At 41.6% G+C, this 19601-nt stretch overlaps 7 protein-coding genes across 11 annotated transcripts; 4 read left to right on the forward strand and 3 right to left on the reverse strand.

Moving 5' to 3' along the window:
- Positions 1–1343: 1343 nt before the first annotated feature.
- On the reverse strand, positions 1344–10388 carry LOC133840703 (protein sax-3). 5 transcript variants are annotated; one of them, XM_062272679.1, is made up of 18 exons: positions 9120–10388; positions 8695–8927; positions 8503–8624; positions 8257–8437; positions 8048–8166; positions 7535–7988; positions 6989–7468; positions 6846–6928; positions 6622–6782; positions 6475–6556; positions 6240–6410; positions 6087–6179; positions 5830–6028; positions 5498–5772; positions 5137–5437; positions 4851–5077; positions 4441–4790; positions 1344–4345 (listed from the first exon to the last, which is right to left on the reverse strand). In XM_062272679.1, the coding sequence occupies exons 2-18, from the start codon at positions 8768–8770 to the stop codon at positions 3535–3537; spliced, it is 4185 nt and encodes a 1394-aa protein (XP_062128663.1). In that variant the 5' UTR covers positions 8771–8927; positions 9120–10388; the 3' UTR covers positions 1344–3534. The 5 variants fall into 5 exon arrangements, with proteins under 5 accessions (XP_062128663.1, XP_062128662.1, XP_062128661.1 ...); XM_062272678.1 differs by having other exon boundaries at positions 1344–4348; XM_062272677.1 differs by having other exon boundaries at positions 1344–4372; positions 10136–10387.
- A 150-nt stretch (positions 10389–10538) lies between these two features.
- LOC133840705 (dynein regulatory complex subunit 2) lies at positions 10539–14602 on the reverse strand. The gene is made up of 6 exons (XM_062272682.1): positions 14389–14602; positions 14064–14316; positions 13519–13742; positions 12302–12694; positions 12059–12235; positions 10539–11645 (listed from the first exon to the last, which is right to left on the reverse strand). The coding sequence occupies exons 1-6, from the start codon at positions 14527–14529 to the stop codon at positions 11214–11216; spliced, it is 1620 nt and encodes a 539-aa protein (XP_062128666.1). The 5' UTR covers positions 14530–14602; the 3' UTR covers positions 10539–11213.
- On the forward strand, positions 12676–13525 carry LOC133840704 (odorant-binding protein 59a). Its single transcript, XM_062272681.1, has 2 exons — positions 12676–13211; positions 13266–13525. The coding sequence occupies exons 1-2, from the start codon at positions 12837–12839 to the stop codon at positions 13509–13511; spliced, it is 621 nt and encodes a 206-aa protein (XP_062128665.1). The 5' UTR covers positions 12676–12836; the 3' UTR covers positions 13512–13525.
- A 234-nt stretch (positions 14603–14836) lies between the features above and the next one.
- LOC133844389 (general odorant-binding protein 68) lies at positions 14837–15648 on the forward strand. Its single transcript, XM_062278342.1, has 3 exons — positions 14837–14924; positions 14982–15339; positions 15392–15648. The coding sequence occupies exons 1-3, from the start codon at positions 14874–14876 to the stop codon at positions 15604–15606; spliced, it is 624 nt and encodes a 207-aa protein (XP_062134326.1). The 5' UTR covers positions 14837–14873; the 3' UTR covers positions 15607–15648.
- Positions 15649–16852: 1204 nt separating this feature from the next.
- LOC133845612 (uncharacterized) lies at positions 16853–17440 on the forward strand. The gene is made up of 2 exons (XM_062280110.1): positions 16853–17027; positions 17089–17440. Exons 1-2 carry the CDS (start codon positions 16931–16933, stop codon positions 17334–17336), a joined length of 345 nt encoding a protein of 114 aa, XP_062136094.1. The 5' UTR covers positions 16853–16930; the 3' UTR covers positions 17337–17440.
- A 343-nt stretch (positions 17441–17783) lies between these two features.
- LOC133840749 (uncharacterized) lies at positions 17784–18602 on the reverse strand. Its single transcript, XM_062272790.1, has 3 exons — positions 18489–18602; positions 18093–18438; positions 17784–18037 (listed from the first exon to the last, which is right to left on the reverse strand). Exons 1-3 carry the CDS (start codon positions 18528–18530, stop codon positions 17844–17846), a joined length of 582 nt encoding a protein of 193 aa, XP_062128774.1. The 5' UTR covers positions 18531–18602; the 3' UTR covers positions 17784–17843.
- A 76-nt stretch (positions 18603–18678) lies between these two features.
- LOC133840748 (uncharacterized) lies at positions 18679–19590 on the forward strand. Its single transcript, XM_062272788.1, has 4 exons — positions 18679–18896; positions 18952–19080; positions 19134–19290; positions 19349–19590. Exons 1-4 carry the CDS (start codon positions 18759–18761, stop codon positions 19588–19590), a joined length of 666 nt encoding a protein of 221 aa, XP_062128772.1. The 5' UTR covers positions 18679–18758.
- The last annotated feature ends 11 nt before the right edge of the window (positions 19591–19601 follow it).

Raw genomic sequence — 19601 nt, forward strand, 5'->3', positions numbered from 1 at the left:
ATTATACATATTTAATCTATATAGAGCAATTAATCAATTGCTATACAAGTTTGTTACAGTTTCCAACATGAACATTAACAAATGATTGTGGAGAGATCGTTGAACCGTGGGATCCTCAAACAGAGATCCCGCTACTCAGCCCAATTGATGCTGATCGCTATCTGATTTCAATTTGTATTTATATTTGTATTTGCCCGCATCACCGATCTCTAGCAAATATGGACAGCAGCAGCCCCTGCTCTCTAAGGGTTAAGCAAGTTTGATAACAAATTGTAACTACTGTGACGGATCGCAGCGAGATTGGAGATTTTGACGATAGATTGTGTCAAGGCCAGCTTAAGGCGCTGAACCTGCATGAACATGAACTACAAATGATCAGCTCTAATCGAACTCTATACATAAATGCAGTTCTTTTCTTTCACACAAAACAATAGAGAAGCATTTCGAATTGCAGCTCAATTCCCAACTGCAAATGCCAAAGAAGATGCCCAGCAGATAAGCTATAAGAAGAGGGATCAGTTTTGAGCTCAGACACTTGTCTGGCACTTGGAAAAACGGAAAACTGAGACTGCACACTCTCGGCTCAAGTGCCAAGTTCCGCAGCTCTCACATATTTCTGGCGAAAAAGGGCGTTCACTTAGAGGAGAGAGAGAGAGAGAGAGAGAGAGAGAGAGAGAGAGAGAGAGAGAGAGAGAGAGAGAGAGAGAGAGAGAGAGAGAGAGAGAGTGAGAGTGAACTGTTTCAGGAAAGTCTCCCGCTGTTAAATATATAATTGCAGTTAGAAGTATAAAGAAATAAACTAAAGATTTAAGAATACAAAGAATCCTCATGAAATTGTTTTTATCACACAAAGTATCAAAAGAATGCAGCCTCAAAGATTCTAGGAATAATAGTTAGGATCAGAAATGCTAAGTAATTAAGGCAAACTTTAGAAATATTATAATATAATAACAAAAAGTTAGTTATATATATCAAGTATTTTCTAAATTTAGCAAAATTTGCTAAAGATTCGTAATTTTAATGAAGTGAAAATAAAAAGATTACAGAGATGGTTACACTCCATTTTAAAACTGTATGTTGACCACAAAAAAGAAAAGAATTAACGACAATCTTCAAACCTTGAAGTCATTTCCCAATTTTTATCAACAAGAATGAATCTCCATCAATAAATAGTCACGATTTATCCACATATATGTAAAATGTTCCTTTATTGTTTATGTAATTTAAATGCTATATGTATATATAGTATGTATATATATTATGTATGGTAAGTAGATTTCATGTCAGTTTTTTTTTATTTTGTTTGTTTTCTCAAAAATTTCGTTTACATATGGCATACGCACTAGAAATTAGTGTTGATTTTGTTTTCATTTTCATTTGTTGTTTTCGTTTTTTTTTTTAGTTTAGTTTAGTTTTAAATCTTAAAATTCGTTTACGCTATGACTTTAAAATACTCTCGTATGTACGTAGTTAATAACTAGATGCTAATTATTCATATTAAAAACCCAAAATCATCCAACTATGCTTCATTATGCTACGGAAGGGCAGTTCAACTCAAAGCAAAAGTTGGCTTCAATAATAATAGTATTTATATATGGCAGGGGGGCATAAATATGTATGTATGTTATGTAGTATAGTGTAGTGTTTCGTGTGTTGTGTAGTGTAATGTTTATGTACATGCATGAGCACCTCATCGTAGTTTAAGGATTATTCTTGGGGGGTGTCGGGGATGGGTGCACGCAAGGAATTGGTATTGTTCATGTTGTATGCTAAAGCATTCTTTTGATTTCTATGTGCTATATGCTATATCATTAATTAATTCATATTAATTTTGTTGATTTATTCGTTTTGCATATATATGTATTGCATTATTTATGCGTAGTATTTGATTCATTTCGTTGAATTTAGTCCAAATGGATAATACATTTAGTCGTTAATCGAATTGTTAGCCGTACACACTCTCGATTTACCCGTTTTGGGTATTTTATCAATCCGATCACGGAATCAAAATATAGAAGTTTGATGGCCGAGAAGTGTGTGCGACGTCTTCGGCTAGCCGAAGTTGTGTAGTTGGGGGCGTTTCACTGGATTTTTGTTTGATATATTTGTATATAATTTTTGTTTTTTTGTTTTGCATTTCTAATGTCGTACGTGCCTAAGTTCTAAATTATGCTATGTTTGTTCTCAAAAAACACCCAAAAAATGTCCGCGTATTTTCCATTTTTTCGTTTCGTTTGTTTTCGTTGCAACAAACAGAAAAAAATTGAAAATAAAAATCGTTACAAACAATACGATAAACATAAAACAAAATCATAATAGTAATAATAATATTAAAATACTTTAATGGGGTTATATATCACAGGTACATTTTAGACTTTTTTCAAATGTAAGCTTGTAAAAATGTAATGTTCGTTATGTGGAGAGCTCAACACACATGGGCGGCGGAGGAGGAGGAGAAGGGGAACACTATAGGATCAGAGGAGGATCGGACAAGTGGCCCTTGTGTGTGGCATGAAGTTGGCTTCGATGGCACCGAAGTGTGGTTGGCTTTAGCTAATCATGTATTGTATATAATGTGTGTTTTGTTTTTGTTTTAATTAATAATAATATAGTTGTAAGTGTACGTTTCGCTATTCACTAGGTCAAGTCGTTATTTATGAAGTATTACTGTAGTTTTTTTTCATTTTCTTTGTTATAGAAAAGCACTAACCATTAAACATTGCAACTGCCGTTGATCGTCGGACGACGACGTTTTTCTATATAGTAGTATATAAATGCAAATTCAGGGAACATAGGATAAAACGCTCGATTGTGATCGTAGATATGAAAGAGTTGAGTTTGAGAGTACATGTAACTTTTTGGTTTTTGTTTTAACTATATGCTATATCAAGCCTATGACTAGGGCCAGCATTGCAAATACATGTCCTATATCTGTACTATATATGTATATATAGTTCCTTTTTATGTTTGCATATATCTTTCGTTCTAACTATTCGTCTGTAGTTATCAAAAGTGTGAATGTCTCTTATGTGTGTGTGTGAGTTTTTAGTTCTTGAGTTCTATTCGAGTACGTATTTCGTATTTCATGTTTATAGCAAGTTTATCAATTCGTGGAAGCATTTCATACAGCGTTTACTTCTTAAGTACATTTACTTTTGGGACTGTGTGCGCACTCAAATTCGTTTGTATTATTGATTATGATTCGAGCTATGCACCTTGATTGTTTGTAGTTCGTCTCGGTTAATTGCGTCGACTTCTCTCTGTCTATCTCTCGAGTGTAGTATGCTGAGTACGTATTCGGTCTGTAGGAGGATCTCTGTCGAAGTGTTCATGCATACTATTTATATATATGCTGTTGCATGCACAGATGTGTCGTCTATATAAAATGCTATGTGGAGTATCGCGTGTGCTAAGTTCGATATGAATGAAAAGTTACGACTAGATGCTATATTAAGACTACGCAAGATCCATTAACTGTTTGTTTCGTTTCGCCCTACATATATGTATGTATACTTATATATGCTCTTGTCCAATTTAAGTATTTTTAGCAGTCATTTGTCGTGGAGCCGCCGGTCCCACGGGATCGCCAGCCTCGGCGTAGAGGCAGGAGCCTTCGCTACAGGAGCAGGTGTCACCTTCGCGTGAACTGTTGCAGCAGTCGCTTGTGTAATTGCGTTGTTGATGCATCTCATAACCGGACAGCATGTTCTCATTCTCGCTCTCTGCGCAGGAGTTTTGCTGCTGCTGTTGTTGTTGTTGTTGCTGGGCATGATGTGCAGTTGGACGTCGGTGTCCTGAACGCTTACTGCTGCTATGATCAGCACTGCTGTCCGAATGGAGCTGCTGCTGCTGCTGTTGATGATGACGCTTGCTGTGACTGTGGGAGGCGCGCGAGTTGTCCGAGCACTCGGAGGAGCATTGATAGATCTGATGACTGGAGGCGGTCGATGGCATTTGACTGCCATGAGGCAGTCCCACAGGTTGATACCAGCCCTCGGCTGGCGGTGGCAATGGCGGTGGTTGCATTGGCGATGCCAAGGCATCACAACTGTTGCAGGCGCGATTATTGTTGGCGCAACGCGCCGCATTCAGGCCAGCCTGATACTCGCTGACCGCGTGTCGTTGCGTGGGATAATGGATATGTATGTTGCGGGCAGCCATGTCGCCAGCTCCGGCTGTGGCAAAGTACGGCGGCAATGGTGGCGGATGCTGGCTGGTGGGTGTGATCTGGTAACGACTCTGACTACCGCCCACGCTGCTCAGTGGATTGCTGTATAGATTCTCCGGGGGACAGCCAACGGCGCATTGCGGCGAGACGCCCCAAGCGGAGAAGCCGCCCGACGAGCTGCTGTGAATGGAAGCGTTTAGAATGCTGCAAACAAAAGGAGGCCAATCAAAATTTGATTTCGTTTTGCTGGCACTACAGTCGAGCAAACTAACCTTTGGTTGGTGGAGATGCCGGAGCCGCCGCTCTTGGAGCTCTTGCGTGACGATTCGGGTGAGCCCTGGGTATAGCCATAGTTGGAGGACAATGGCGGTGGATGCTCTGGTGGTGGTGGCAGAAACTCTGACCAGTTTATTGTGTCTGTGGGATACTGCAAGTAGTTGGACTTGTTGCTGGCCGCAGCAGCAGCCACAGCTGCGGCGCCTTGTGCTGTAAATGCATCCGAGTAGGGTGAATGTGTTCCCGAGTCCTTGTCCGCACTCAGGGATGTGGCCTTGGTGCAGGTTTCACTCGACGAGGTGCCAATGATCATGGTTGTGGCATATGGTGTGGGGTTATCAGGACTCTGAAATGCATTCGAATCACGTTAGCAGGAGAAATAGAAACGGAATTCAATTGAACGCACCTTCCGACAGTTGTAGAAGGTGGTTAGATTGCGTGTGTCCACTTCAGCGTAGTCGGTGCCGCCATCGGAGTTGTTGTAGTTGGATTGACTGCTATTCACGTGCGATAACAACTTTGATTCGCTTAAACCCGAGTCCTTGTCCGTGTCAGTCGTACGCCACCCGCGATCTATCCACAAACTCTCCTTGCTGTTGATGTTTAGTGCGGTAATCTCATTGGCGCTCACCACTGCAGAAATTATAGAATAAGTTATAATATATATTTGACAATAAAGACGTTTTGCTTACCACTTAGATGTCCCAACTCCTTGGTCATTTGATGGCGACGCTTAAAGTAAACCATCGCTGTTGCCGTGACAACCACAACAATTAGCAGCACAATGATCACCAGCGTCATCAACCAGGTGCCATGCAAATAGCTCGTGGTTTTGCGATGCGTCGTGGGATTGGCATTGTTGGGTTCTGTATTGGCCATGCCATTGGTCTGATAGGTAAACTCATTTCCCGTCTCATGGCGCCCATCGTGTGTGCCGCTTGGATGAGCACGCGGCGGATGCACATGGTAGGTGGGATCCATATAAAGTGATTTCTGTAAAAAAACACATGAGTGAGTAAAAGTCTACAGAGTTCAGGTAGCGTTAACACTTACGGGTTTGGAGTAGGGTCCATCTCCAGCCTTGGTAAAGGCATTGAGGCGCACGCTATAGACTGCTGTGGTGGTCAGATTGTTTAGCAGCACCGATGTGGTCGTTGCATTGAGCGTCATGTTAGCCAGCACCTTCATAGTGTTGCCAGCGCTAACCTCAATCTTATAGCCATATAGATTGCCATTGTGATGCTGTGCAGGCGGCGGTGTCCAGCGTACCCAGCCAGCGGTTAAATTATACATGCCAATCTGTATGTTATCCGGTGGAGCAGAAGGAACTAAAGAATACACAGATTAGCAGAGAGCTTTGACTTATAATTATGATTAATGCTTACCATCCTCGTAGGTTGTGGTCATCTTGGAGTTACTCGGCTGTCCTTCGATAGTTTCATAGAAGGGCGTCAAAAAGAATTCATATTTTGTATATTTGCGCAGATTGCCAATCACATGGGACTCCGACGAAGGCTCCAGCACTGTGATGACCTTATACTGTGTTGAATGCGATGATGCGTCCCTATAACGTATGTGTAGACCCTAAAAAAGAGATTCGGAATTAAAGCAAGCATTCAATTTGCAAGAAATGTAAACTCACCTCAACAAACTTCTCGCTGGCGCTAACATGCAGCATCCAATCTAAGCGCACAGCGCTGGCATTGATGGCAGAGGCATCTATTAACTCCACAACCTATCAGATACAATACATTATTAGCTTCTGAAGTTACTGTATTTATAATGAAATCTTTACCTTTCCGGTTAGTAGTGTCCGTGCAGCGGAGAGCTCATTTGAGGGCATAGCATCAAAGTCCTCGCCTAGCGTTTTAATCGCATTCGATAGACCCGATGGCACAGAGACGCCCTGAGTGTTCTCAGCGCGCACCAGAAACACATACGAGGTGGCAGAAGTGAGATCTGAGATCTGTAAAGTAATTGAATAGAGTAGTTTAATAAAAAGATTCTAAGGAGCATTGAGTTGCACTTACGGTGACTTGAGTGTCTGGCACACGATGAGCAGCGACAACCCAACCAGTTTGCAGATCAGGACTAAAGTACTCCACAGTGTAACTAAGTAAAGGTAAATGATAGTTTATTATTTTATGTTTATAAATTTTAAAGCCTCTTCTGCTTACCCTATTATGGGACCAACAGCGCCAGGCTTCTCTTGGCTCTTTCCCCAGCGCAGGGAGATGCTGGAACGTGTTACATTGATCACTTTTGGTGTGCCGGGTGGCGCGGGATAAGTGCTAGGATCCGCCACCCGATGTAGAGTTGCCGAGCTGCTCTTCTCCACCTAAACAACAACATTCCCAATTAGTATAAGAATAAATGTAGCTGAAGATAGCCGCAAACTAACCGCCAAGGCAGCTGACCAGGAGGTTTCACCACGTTCCGAGGATGCAGTGCACGTATAAAGACCAGCATCACCGAGCTGCAAATCTGTAAAGAATTGAACAAACATTAGAGTCGGTCGGAGTAGTTTTACAAAGTATAACTTACCATCCACTCTCAGTGAGCTGCCCTGCACAATACTGTGGCGATTGTCGTTCTGCACAGCGTAGCCATCGTGGAACCATTTAACACGAGGCGAAGGATTTCCTGTGGCCCGACATGGCATTGTTGCCACGGAGCCCTTGGACAGTGTTTGATTGGTGGGTCCAATTTGTATGATGGGCGGTGGGCGTTCATCCACACTGCTGACCTGCAGATAGATGCGCACTGTTGAAGAGTCGACTACACTGAATGCGGAACACACATAGAAGCCCTCGTCGTCCTGCTGCACATCGCTGATTTGCAACGTGCCCTCTGCTGAGATCTGTTGCCGTCCATGCGAAGTATTGGGAAACATGAGCGTGGAGACGCCTTCTTTGGTCCAGAAGACAGATGGTGGTGGATTGCCCGTGGCCACGCAAGGCAGCTGTACTTGGCCATTGAGGCCCACTTTGGTGTTCGTGGGTCGCTTCGAAAAACTTGGCGGCGCTGTTAAAAAGGAAATTTTGAAATTAACAAGTTATCTTCAAAAAGTAATTGATAGCCAAATCCTACCGTGGACAGTGAGTGTGGCTCTGGCACTGATCTGGCCCACATTGTTGTGCGCCTCACAGACGTAGGTGCCCTCATCGTTAGGCGTGATGTTCGACAGTTCAAGACTCTTCTCGTCGTGCAAAATACGTGCACGCGAAACTGGTATATTGCCCTCCTCCTTCTTCCAGAGCACCTTTGGCGGCGGATCACCGCCCACTGAGCAGTGGAACGTTGCTGTTTGGCCATAGACCAATGTGAGATCTTTGGGCTCCTTCATGAAGAACGGTTTGATCTGTACGATCAGTTTGGCGTAGCCGGACTCGCGTGAGCCCAACAGATTCTGTGCAATGCACTTGTAGTTGCCCTCATCGATGGGCTCCACATTGCTGATCAGCAGATTGCCGCCATCCACGATGCGAACACGCGAATTGGTTCCAAATGGCTTTGTATTCAGATCATCCAGTGGCACGTTATTCTAAAGACAAAAGACTAGTTAGAAATTGGCACAAAATAAGCGAGTGTATTGAAACTTGCCTTTGTCCAGACTATCGTTGGCTCTGGAATGCCTTTGGGCGGCCCACACTCGAGCAGCGCCGTCTCGCCTTTGGCGACGCGCGTATCTTTGGGCTCCACGCGAAAATCGTCGCGCAAAACTGCAAAGTAAGAGGTGTCAAAACATGGCCCAAAAAACAACTTCAGACTGCAGAGTGCAGACGGCAGTGGGTAAACAAGTTGTGTCTTACCAGCAATTTGGAGCGAGGCATGTCGACTGACGGCTTTGCCCACGTGGTTTTTGGCCACACACCAATACTCGCCGCCGTCCTGCTCCTTCTTGCTCTGCATGGTGCGATAGAAGAATAAAGCTCCATCTTTGAACAGCACTCGATGCGATTTCTTTTCATTTGTGTTGACGGGTTCACCATCCTAGAGAGCAAAGCCCAATATGTGAGTAAGCAATATAGATTATATGGTATAGATTTAGTTTATACCTTGAACCACTCCACGGAGGGTTCCGGCTTGCCCTCCACCTTGCAGTTGAGCGTTGCGGGCTCATTCTTCTTGACCACCAGATCGGTGGGATGTTCGATGATGCGTGGTGATTGATATTGCGCTATAAGTAAACATAATGATATGGGTTATATCAAACTGAATTGGGCGAGTTGGAAATGCGGTCGCTTTACCTTTGGCTGCTGGCAGCGCTGCCAGCGTTAGCGTCAGCAGCAGTAGAAGCCGCAGTCTGCCGCTGCTGCTGGGCATTTTATGTTGTATGTTCAATGCTGGATGCTGGATGATTATAGTTAGTGCTCCAGATGTCGTATGTCGATGTGGATAAATATATATAAATGCAGATACGATTTATATTTATATGGCGCAGTGGTGAGAGGGGGCAATCATTTTTAGAGCGTTTGCTTGGCTAATGTACAAATGCAAATAATGGCAAAGAATGTGGCAGCTGTTAGTCAACAAAGCTTAAATGAAGTGCAATACACAAGAGCATACACACACTCACATACATTCACGCACACAACACTCTCACACACACATTTAAGCAGGTGGGAGGCGTGGCAGTGCTCGCAACACAAAGACTTGTCATTCTACTACAAACCTTTTTTTCAGTCTCCGTTTTGCAGTTGTTTTTATTGTTGTTGTTTTTGTTATTCTTCCTATTGGAAGTGCACGTTGTTCGCCTTTAGTCTTTTTATCTTTTGTAATTCGTTGGGCACATTATTGAAAATTATTCGTCGGCTGCTCCAGTTACCGTTACATTTGCGCCAACAACAACCAAAAGAACTCCAAACCGAAACCGAAACACAAATCGAAATGAAAATCGAAGGCGAAGGCGACAAATGACGACATATGCAGATAGAGATAGAGAGATAAGCGCCACACAACACAGCACAGAGCACTAATAAAATTATATATATGTGTCTATGCTTTTTCCATTAATTTTATTTCTGTATTTATCTCTCTTTATGTTTATCTCGCGTCGCACAAGCAAAGAACGAGCGCCTACGGCGACGGCGTGCTCCAAAAAAACACCAAATTTACAATCCAAATGCAGCACAGCTTTTGAATTTGATGGGTTCTTTTTCTTTTCGTTTTTTTTGTTGTTCACTTCGTTTTCTCACACTTTCTTCACCAATGATTTCGTATCTTATTTTTTTATTTGTTTGTTCAATTCCTGGTGGATTATTATTTTTCGTTTTTTTAATTACGAACTAAAAACCGAATTTGTAACGATTCTCGTGTAAATATGTATCTTCTGTTCGTTTTGCTTGTTGTTTTTGCCTTTTAGAAGAGTCTTATGTACATATTTCGTTTTGCGTTTTCGGGGTTGTTTCTCTTTCTCAGCCTCATTTCCGCATTTTCCAAATGAAATTTCTTTTTGGGAATTTTACAAGAACAAGAACACGCTCCTGCTGCTGTTCACCGTTCCCATTCACATTCCCATTCCTATTCCCGTTGCCGTTCCAACTGCCAACTGACAACTACTGGCAGCGCCTGCCTTTGCCTTCTGCTTTGCTTGGCTGCCTGGCTTGTTGTTGTATCTATAACAGTGCGTAGCGTACATACATCCGCATGCATACATCCACATTCACAACCACATGCACTTACACTTACATAGATACATATGTACACACACACACTTTGGTCTCGCTGGATACAGATACAGATGTAAAAAACACATCCGATTTTTACAACCCGAAATGCGGGCTTTGCTTGACGTTTTATTCACTTGCCCATAGCTTTTAATTTGTGCGATTTGTTATGCAGTAGCTCCAGTTAAGTTTTATTAATTAAACGCGACACTATTCTATGTTTTTCATTTAATTTTCGTGTAAGCGACTTGTATTGTGGGTTGTGTCTGTGGAAAACTGCGGAACAATGTGGACATGGAACGCGCAGTCGGGCCCACAACGAAAAACATACCAGCAAATATACTAAATATGACTGGTTTTAGCGATGTGGCAACACTACGCATGTAATTCAAACGATCTGGCCAAACACAGGCAAAAATAAATAATTTTCTATTAGAATTCAATGTTCAATTTATTGATTCGCGTCCCAGACTATTATATTACTACAACGAATTTATTTTTGAATTCATAGAGCTTTTGCTCTGATTACCAGACTTTGAATGCGCACCTTGTTATACAAGCTAGAGGGGCGCCTGTATTTTTTACCCGATTGCGTATAATAATTGCGGGTCAAATCGGGCGGGGAAGCGGCGCATATGGACTGTGGCTGCAGTTCGTGGCAATCCTTGAGCGGCATGCTCAGAGTATCGGTTATGGTTGCGGCTGCGGTGCAAGCAGCGGCATCGGGTACTTTGAGCCGTAAAGCTGTCTTCAGCCAGGACATGTTGTACTTGCGACGTCGCGTTGCCAATGCCTGCATTAATACAGTTTCACGGCTCCGGCCAAATAATCGGGTATATAACTTACGGCAACAATTCGCTAGCCGGGCATGAACAAAAATTCGTCCATTCTGCGGTGCCGCGTCTTGAACGGGCATTCTGCCAAGTGCGGGCGGTGGACAGCGACCGATCGCCAGCCGTTTTATAATATTCCGGGAACTTTGCATTTTCGTCTAATAACTAAGTATTTCAAAAGAAAAATCCAAAAGTTTCTGCAATATTATTCCGGTAAATTTATGTATAATCTGATTGGATTGACTTTTTGGGACTTTACATCAAAAACTATGCAAACTGAGTTCTAATTTCGATCTTGGCCAACTGTGGTCTGCTCCGCATTAAGCTACGAGATCGCATTGAGCTCGAGATCCGTGCCTCACACGTGGGCACGTAGTCCTCCTGTCCCCTAGATTGTTGCAGAGGACGTCTACCGCCAGCTGTGGCCATGGCGCTCTTCACCTGCTTTGGCTGCAGTCTCAACTGAGTGACGCGATCCACAGACATGCTCTTGGGTCGCTTGGACAGATATCCTTGAATGTGGCTATTGGAGCCGTTACTGATGTTTAGATTGATCAGATACTCCTGCAGCTGCGCCTTCAACTGCGCATTGGTTGCCTCCAGCTGGCGCTTCTGCTGCTTCAGGCAGGCCACATCGACTGCCACATTGTTGACACGTCGCCAGAAGGTCTCCATCTGTGGTAGCATAGCCATTTCTTCCTGTGGTAGGGTCAAACATCAATCATGTCAGCAGGAAAAAGATGTAAATTAAAAGTAAAACAATTATCAATCTATATATGTATGGTATATAAGGTTTCTCATCTTGAAAAAGCTCAAGAGATAGTATCTAAGAAATAAGAGGCTGAGTTTTCTAATAACAAAGCTAATAGAAAAAATGCAAGACATTAACATACATATGTATGTACATATGAATACTGTAAAATAACTTAAAGATTTAAAAAGGTTGTTCTTAAAGCATTTTAGATAAAAGTAAATAGAAGAAACTTAAAATGTTTCAAGACTAGATTTTAGATTTATTTTAAATGACTTCTCGAATATGTTATTGCATTCTCAACTTTGTTATATTTCCTTGTAATTGTGTGATATTTAAATAGACCCATTTCTATTCTCACCTTGAGAGGATCGCTGACGGCATCTTCTTCTGCAGGCGACTGCACCTCACGTATCTCAATGATCTCACGCGACAGCTGCGGCAGCATGAACATTTTCTCCCGCGTCGTTTCCATCTTGGCGCAGATGCGTGTCAGCTGGGACAAAGTTTCCCCCTTGACGAGAATGCCCTTGAGAGTCTACCAAAGAAAAACAACAATAAATATGTTAGCAGACATCAATTGTACACTTGCTGAGACAATCACCTCAATGACATCGTAACTCTCCACGGAAAGCAGCTTGAAGAGCTTGTGCTCCTCCTCGAGTTCCTTGTCCACACAGGTGCGCAATTCCCGAAAGCGTTCGATGAGTTGCTGCTTGATACTCTGTCGATGCTCCAGCTGTGCCTGCTGCTTTATCTGCTGTTCCTCCGAGAGCAGTCGCAGATTGGATAGCTGTTCAATCAGATGCTCAATCTCATAGCTTTGTTGGCTGATCTGTTGAGCGCTCTCCTCGTCGCGCTGCTTCAGATCAACATACTCCGAGTAGAAACCTTCGATGTGCTTGCCATAGCCGGCGAGCACTGATTGATATTCCTCCCACAGCGCCTCCAGTTTGGACTCGCCCTTGCCCGTGATCTGCTCAAGCTTCAATTGCATCTGAAATGTCACAAAAAATGTGAACATGAAAAACTCTGTCTAACTATTGTGTGTCAATCAAGTGGAAGAGCTATTAAAGTGTCAACTGCAGCTGGCTATAAAGAGGCTGTGGCATGCAACGTGTGCCAAACAGTTGCTAGAGATGCGTCTATTGCTGCTCATTTTGCTTAGCTTTGGCTGTGGCACGCTGAGCTTAAAGTGTCGCTCCCAGGATGGCGGCAGCGAGGAGGAGATGAAAAGGACAGTGCGTAGTTGCATGCAACGTGGCAGCCAAAGTCAGAACGAAGGCGAACGTCGCTATGACAATCAGCGCTACAATTTCGATGGTTCCTATGACCAGGATTACAGACAAGGACAAGAGGGACTAGGACAGCAAGGACAAACCTATGGCAATCGCTGGCAACGCAGCGTGAAACACAACGAGCACAACAACAGCAATAACAGAGGGAACAACAATACGATGGAAGGAGAGATGGGTGCCTGTGTGGCACAGTGTTTCTTCGAGGAGTTGAACATGGTAAGTGCGAGTTAGCCAAGCAATCTCTAATCTCTAATCTCATCCCTACTTCAGGTTGATGCCAATGGACAGCCGGATCGCCGCAAGGTCAGTTACTTGCTGACCAAGGATCTCCGGGATCGCAACCTACGCAACTTCTACATGGACACGGTGCAGCAATGCTTTCGCTATCTGGATCAATCTCGCTACAATAATAATAATAAGTGCAGCCAAGCTCGTGAGCTGATCAAGTGCATGTCGGAGTACGCGAAGGCGCAGTGCGATGACTGGGAGGAACACAGCAGTCTACTCTTTAACTAAAACTTACTCCACTCTTTAGATCCTCGACACGATCCAAGTAGCGTTCGTGATTGTCCTTCACCGCCTTGTCCGTTGTCTCCTCCACCTGGTAGAAAACGCACTCCAGCTGCTGCTGCTTCTCGGTTTGCATGCTCCTGAACACGTTCGAGTCCTCATCCCACTCCTTGAGCACCGCTCGCTTGTCATCCTCATAGATATGCCTGAAGAACTCAATGCGACTGCGATGTAGCTCTGCATTGATGTAAGGGTTTGTTACACAAGTTTTATAGTAATTTTAACGCAATTTAAATATATTTTAATCTTAATCCTAGTTTCTGTAGCAGCACAATAATATGATTTCTATTGCAAAATATTAAATATAATAATAATCATACTACTCAAAAATTCATGAAAGCATTAAATTTTAAAATATTTCACTTTTATAAATAGAAATAATATGATTAAAAATCTGTCAAGGGGAAAAAACATACTAAATATTCAATAATAAATAAAATATGATTTAAAATAACTAGTATTAATATAATATATAAACATTTTTTATATTCTACTCACCTATGATCTTGTCTATGTTCTCCATGTGCGACTGCTGCAGATTAGCGTACATGTCTTCGGTGGAATTGATGTCGCCAATCAGCCGCTGAATAACTTGATCCTTGCGCTTTAATGCCTCTTTAAAGAACTGCTCCACATCAACAATCTCACGGCGTAGATCTTGAATTTTCACTTGGCGCAAGATGCTGCGCCATTCTTGATTGATTTTGGCCATATTTAGTCGACAAAAAGCATCTTCGCGCTTCAGTTTATTCTAGTATATAGATTAAGAATAGTAATCTAATTAAAATTAACTGAAAGATGTCGCTGCTCTTGGAGTTATTACCTTCATGTAGAGTGCAATCAGCTGCATTTTGCGACGTCTCGTTTCCTCTTCGGCATCAGCGCGCATTTGCAGATATCTGGCCCTCTCCTCCTCGGACATCTTGGCCAACTTGTTACCCTTTCCTTTGCCCTTTTTTCCCATCTTAAGTGTTTCTCGATAAGCCGCTTATCAAATTTCAAAGGCCAGCAGTTGACTAATTAAGCGAACAACTTAGAGCACACTGAAAACAACAGCGAAAAATTAAAAAAAAAGGAAACAACACTCGGGGCGTCATAGCAACCCAATAACTCAAGTCCAACTGCGCTTCAACCCTCCCTGGTTAGTCTCATCGACTTGGTTGTCAGGTTGAGCGTGCAATAAATTAACGTCTGTCCATTTCATAGCTCATTTAAGCTTCACAATTGTGTGATGCGGGTTATGAGCAGCCCCGACCTTATAAAGGGCACAACGCTTTTAGCGTTTGAATTCCAGAAGCTGTCATCACGATGAAAGTATCAATTCTATGGCTTGGTCTGACTCAGTTGCTGCTCCTGGTGGTGAGTCATATCGATGCGGCTCAATTGCTTCCTTTAATAATTTCAATTCCCACACAGAGCAAGAAATCCTCGACAGCGATACGTGTCCATTGCCGGGACGTGGAACGCATCCATGAGGATCACATTCACTACTGCTGTAAGCATCCCGATGGTCACAACGATGTCACCGAACAGTGCGCCAAGCAGACCAAGTTCAAGCTGCCCTCACGCGACGAAGAGGCTATCGAGGATCTGACCGTGGATCATGTGATGACTGGCACCTGTTTTGCCAAGTGTGTGTTCGATCATTACAATTTCATGGACAACGACAAGCTGAACATGACAGCTGTGCGGAATCACTATCAGAGTACCTACAAAGAGGATCCCGAATATGTCAAGGAAATGATTTCCGCCTTTAATCTATGCCACTCTAAATGTAAGTTATAGTATGACTTCATGATTAGCTGCTAAAGCGTCTCCATTGACAGCCGAGGATGCCACTGCTGAGTTCTTGTCCACCTCCATTGTCAAGGCTTTTAGCAGCAGCGCTTACAGCTGCAAACCGATGCCAAGCGTGGTCCTGGCCTGCGTCATCCATCGGTTTTTCCACAACTGTCCCCGGAATCGTTGGTCCAACACAACCGAGTGTGTGGAGACCTTGGCCTTCTCCAAGAAGTGCAAGGATGTCCTGACCACAATGTGAAATTTGATTATTTAATTGTTGAATTAAACGAAGAAAACAGCAATCCATTAAAGAAATATTTTTTTATTGAAAATTGGATAATTTTAAGGGGTTTCAGAAAGAAGTATTGAACAAGCGATTGATAGAAAAAAATATCATATTTAAAAATAATATATTAACACAGAGTTTTGATATGAAATTATGCAATTAACGTTGATGTACTTTTAGGTAACAATTAACTTTTGCAAAGAAATACAGTATTCAAAGGTACTTTTTAACTAGCTGCAAAGTAGATGAAGTCATTGATATTGTTTTTTTTTTCAAAGTATTACTTCAAAGTATTACACATATTTGTAGGTCTTGGTTATTCGTTAAAGTAAAGAGGAATTCTTTGGTGCTGTATAGCCAAAGAATTCCTCTTTACTATTATTATTATGTGGATTGACTTGATAGTGCAGTTGTAACACATGCAAAACTTTTAAAGCATCTAAAGCTTAAATATCCTTTCCATATAGAACTTCTCCCCTCCACTCTATTTAGGCAAATGCATTTAAATAATTATAAATTTGCAATATCGCATTTCTCTTTGTCCATTTTATAAATTAAACCTAATTACTTCAATTATTATTAACAAATGACCCATTTAATTGTCGGCGTGCATTAGGTTTCACCTATCAACTAATTACACAATTAGCTGTTAAAGAGAAATAGGGCGAAAAATATACAAAATTTTAATGGCAACATCAAGGCTATAAAAATCTCTAGAGAAGTTAATGCGCTTTCAAATCAATTCCAATAATTCACTAAGCAATGGATCAGAGCAGATGCATAGCAAACACAATACTTCTTTGCTTGCTTGTAGCCGGCAAAGTGTTTGGCCAGGATAATGAAAAAGGACTTTTGCCAATAGGGTCTCTGACTGAAGAAAGCTGCTCTCAAAAGGTAAACTAAAATGAAATCCAATTACAGATAATGCGCTGAAAAAGTCCAATCTCTAAAATCAAGCACATCAATCAAATAAAATTTATTCCTGATTAAGAAAACTTGTAAAAGAAAATAATATATTTACTATATAAAACATTCCCTTATTTTAAATAGCGTGATGGTTGCTGTTCAGATTTGTTTATAGGCGATAGTCCGTCTATAATAAAATGTTTGACAATCCATGCGGATAAAATACCAGCTGGCAGTCAAGATTCCCTCAAAGTGTTGAAGTTCTTCTCGGTTTGTATTTCAAATATCACATCAAGTATACGACATGTTATTCGTAACTATTATCTACCAGTGCTTCGTAGAGTGTTTTTATAAGAAGAACAAGTTCATTGGTAAGAACAATACGCTCAACATGAAGATGGTCCAACTGGAAGCAGAGAATCTGTATGCAGAGCAACCTAAGGAAAAGGAATACTTTGTGGCCACCTATGAGAAATGTCAGCCAATAGGTAAGTTTTATGTGCTTGATAATTATTGTCGATAAACTTTCTTTTATTTTGCCTCTTTAAGTGTCTGAGCAATACAATATGTTGATGGCTTCACCACCAGCTAAGGCAGCACTTAAGCCCATGTGTAGACCATTCTTTTCACTCATACACGTTTGTTTCATGGAATATCACAAGAAGAACGAATGTCCCTATTTTCGTTGGCAGAAGAATGGCAAATCAGATGAAAGTACGGCCTGCAGACAGGCCAGAAATAAATGCTACGAAATTGATGGTATCAAGCCGCATGAATCACATACTCGTAATGTATAGAATGCCAAAACGAAGGGAGATAATATTCAATAAACAGTTGCAGAAATATCTCAATGTTCGTATATGTTTGGTAATCATACAAAGAACTTATATTTTATTTCTACCTAACGCTAATCAGAGGAAGATAAGATAAGTATTTTCAATAAATTGTTTTAGTATAAATATATATAATATTTAAACGTAAATATTTTCACTTTATATATAATTTTGTTTTAATCTACGTCACTAGCTGAAGAAGTTATCTTCAACCTAATAGAGTATATATATTTTTGATCAGCATCAAATCTGAGTTGATTGGCAAAGTTCATTTGACTGTTCATATAAACATAAATGATATGCGATGAGAATAACGTTTGCGAACAACACTTATTCCAATTTTATTGAATGTGACTTGAAGACATTACAAAATTTCGCTAAATATCGTAAACAACAAAGAAGTTAGCAAATACTTAAAAAAAGATTATTTCTGGACTGCTTGTTTTATTAGGTCGCAAATAATGTTTTTATTTAGAGTGAAGCAAATGCATCTGGACAACTCTTGCTGAACTCTAAAGCATCCTTGCATTCCTGAGTCTGAGCCCAACGACTACTTGGACAATTATGGAAGAACTGCTTGACAACACAGCCCAGAATAACGCTTGAATTGGTGTTGCAACTGTGCGGCATGTGCTTCATCAAGAAGTTTGCTTCTTTTCTTTGAGCTGCAAGCAAAAATATAAGTTACTATGAAACTAATCAAATAAGGAGTAAACTTACTTGTGCCATGACAATGATCAAAGGCATTGATCATTTCACTAGCATACTCGGCATCATGACTATACTTCTTTTCGTAGTACGCCTTTATGGCAACCATGTCCAGTTTGTGATCCTTTATAAAGTGCATTTTGTTCAGGATACAATCAGAGAAGCAAGTGGCGGATATTGCGCCATCTGCAGTTAGGTCGAGCACATTGTGATCCTGAGCAGAAGGCATCCTGAAGTTCGTTTCCTTGGCACAGCTGTCAACAGTCTCATTTTCATCTTCGGGATGCTTGCAGCACAAATGGATGTGTCCCTCGTTAATATTGTCCGCCTGATCGCAGTCGATTTCGCTGGCCACAGTCTAAAGAGGAAGTAACTTAATTTTTGATGGTATTCGATTCACAAACTTACCCAGACTAAATATCCGAAAGTGATGAATAAAGTTAGCTTCATGTTGGTATTCAGTTTGTATAAGCTCTTAGCTTATGGTCAGCTCTTTATATACATCGAATTCTACTATTAAATGAGGCATTAAAAGTACTGCTGCGTTTCATTAAACATAATAGAAGTTAATAAAGCAGCAGACTGTAACATTGAATTAAACAAATTAATAATTTAAAGTTCTCGGAATTGAGACCTATAAAGTCACTATCTAAATTGCGTTCTATTTCAGTTAATGCAATGGATCATCGCAGCTACAAGTTAATAGCTCTCTTACTTGCTCTGATTGCAGCTGCTCTAAGTGAGGTCCTTGGCGAGGACAGTAGCGAAGTAGTCGAGCCAGTAGAGTCGCTGACAGAAGAACTCTGCTCCAAGAAGGTAAATTATATACTCAGTAAATATATTATATCTAATTGATTAATGTCAAACACAGCGCAATGGCTGCTGCTCGGACTTTTTCATGGGCGACAATCCCAATATGCTAAAGTGCATGGCGATTCACTCGGCCAAAATGCCAGATGCCGATGATGAGGATGTGGGCAAACTGATGAAGTTCATGTCGGTGCGTATAAAGTAATGGAATATTATATAATCTAGTAACACATTATTGAACAGTGCTTTGTGGAGTGCTTCTACAAGAAGAGCAAATTCATTGGCAAAGGCGACACGCTCAACATGAAGATGGTCAAACTGGAAGCGGAAACTTTGTACGGGGAACGTCCAAAAGAAAAGGAATACTTTATAAAGTCCTATGAACACTGTCGCACACATGGTAGGTTATAGTCCATCTTCACTGTAGTTAGATAACTTTTCCTTCCACTCCAATTCAGTTCAAACCGAGTTCAATCTAATGAAGAACACGCCAGGGTCGAAGGCTTTGCTGAAAAACACCTGCCGACCATTCTTTATGTATCTGCATATGTGCGTCATGGAATACCACCAGAAGTATGAATGTCCTTATTTCCGTTGGAAGCCGGACATGTTGTCCGGCAAGGATGCCAGCTGCAAGGAGGCGAGAGCCAAGTGCTATGCGATTGATGGCATAAAGCCGCCGCTCATGGACATGCTGTAGTATACGATTTA

This window comes from Drosophila sulfurigaster, chromosome 3, assembly GCF_023558435.1.
Source record: "Drosophila sulfurigaster albostrigata strain 15112-1811.04 chromosome 3, ASM2355843v2, whole genome shotgun sequence".
Classification (NCBI taxonomy): Eukaryota; Metazoa; Arthropoda; class Insecta; order Diptera; family Drosophilidae; genus Drosophila; species Drosophila sulfurigaster.

Excerpts from the sequence above, each read along its gene's own strand:
- LOC133840703 (XM_062272677.1), bottom strand. The coding sequence starts at position 8,770 with ATGCCCAGCAGCAGCGGCAGACTGCGGCTTCTACTGCTGCTGACGCTA. Across the intron at positions 8,438-8,502 it reads CCTCCGTGGAGTGGTTCAAG|GATGGTGAACCCGTCAACAC; the intron begins GTATAAACTAAA and ends TTTGCTCTCTAG. Across the intron at positions 5,078-5,136 it reads GGAGTTGGGACATCTAAGTG|TGGTGAGCGCCAATGAGATT; the intron begins GTAAGCAAAACG and ends TAATTTCTGCAG.
- LOC133840704 (XM_062272681.1), top strand. The coding sequence starts at position 12,837 with ATGCGTCTATTGCTGCTCATTTTGCTTAGCTTTGGCTGTGGCACGCTG. Across the intron at positions 13,212-13,265 it reads TCTTCGAGGAGTTGAACATG|GTTGATGCCAATGGACAGCC; the intron begins GTAAGTGCGAGT and ends TCCCTACTTCAG.
- LOC133840705 (XM_062272682.1), bottom strand. The coding sequence starts at position 14,529 with ATGGGAAAAAAGGGCAAAGGAAAGGGTAACAAGTTGGCCAAGATGTCC. Across the intron at positions 14,317-14,388 it reads TGATTGCACTCTACATGAAG|AATAAACTGAAGCGCGAAGA; the intron begins GTAATAACTCCA and ends TCTATATACTAG. Across the intron at positions 12,695-13,518 it reads TCGAGGATCTAAAGAGTGGA|ATGCAATTGAAGCTTGAGCA; the intron begins GTAAGTTTTAGT and ends GTGACATTTCAG.
- LOC133844389 (XM_062278342.1), top strand. The coding sequence starts at position 14,874 with ATGAAAGTATCAATTCTATGGCTTGGTCTGACTCAGTTGCTGCTCCTG. Across the intron at positions 14,925-14,981 it reads CTCAGTTGCTGCTCCTGGTG|AGCAAGAAATCCTCGACAGC; the intron begins GTGAGTCATATC and ends ATTCCCACACAG. Across the intron at positions 15,340-15,391 it reads TAATCTATGCCACTCTAAAT|CCGAGGATGCCACTGCTGAG; the intron begins GTAAGTTATAGT and ends CTCCATTGACAG.
- LOC133845612 (XM_062280110.1), top strand. The coding sequence starts at position 16,931 with ATGAAGATGGTCCAACTGGAAGCAGAGAATCTGTATGCAGAGCAACCT. Across the intron at positions 17,028-17,088 it reads TGAGAAATGTCAGCCAATAG|TGTCTGAGCAATACAATATG; the intron begins GTAAGTTTTATG and ends TGCCTCTTTAAG.
- LOC133840749 (XM_062272790.1), bottom strand. The coding sequence starts at position 18,530 with ATGAAGCTAACTTTATTCATCACTTTCGGATATTTAGTCTGG. Across the intron at positions 18,439-18,488 it reads CTTTCGGATATTTAGTCTGG|ACTGTGGCCAGCGAAATCGA; the intron begins GTAAGTTTGTGA and ends CTTCCTCTTTAG. Across the intron at positions 18,038-18,092 it reads TGATCATTGTCATGGCACAA|CTCAAAGAAAAGAAGCAAAC; the intron begins GTAAGTTTACTC and ends TTTTGCTTGCAG.
- LOC133840748 (XM_062272788.1), top strand. The coding sequence starts at position 18,759 with ATGGATCATCGCAGCTACAAGTTAATAGCTCTCTTACTTGCTCTGATT. Across the intron at positions 18,897-18,951 it reads AAGAACTCTGCTCCAAGAAG|CGCAATGGCTGCTGCTCGGA; the intron begins GTAAATTATATA and ends TGTCAAACACAG. Across the intron at positions 19,291-19,348 it reads TGAACACTGTCGCACACATG|TTCAAACCGAGTTCAATCTA; the intron begins GTAGGTTATAGT and ends ACTCCAATTCAG.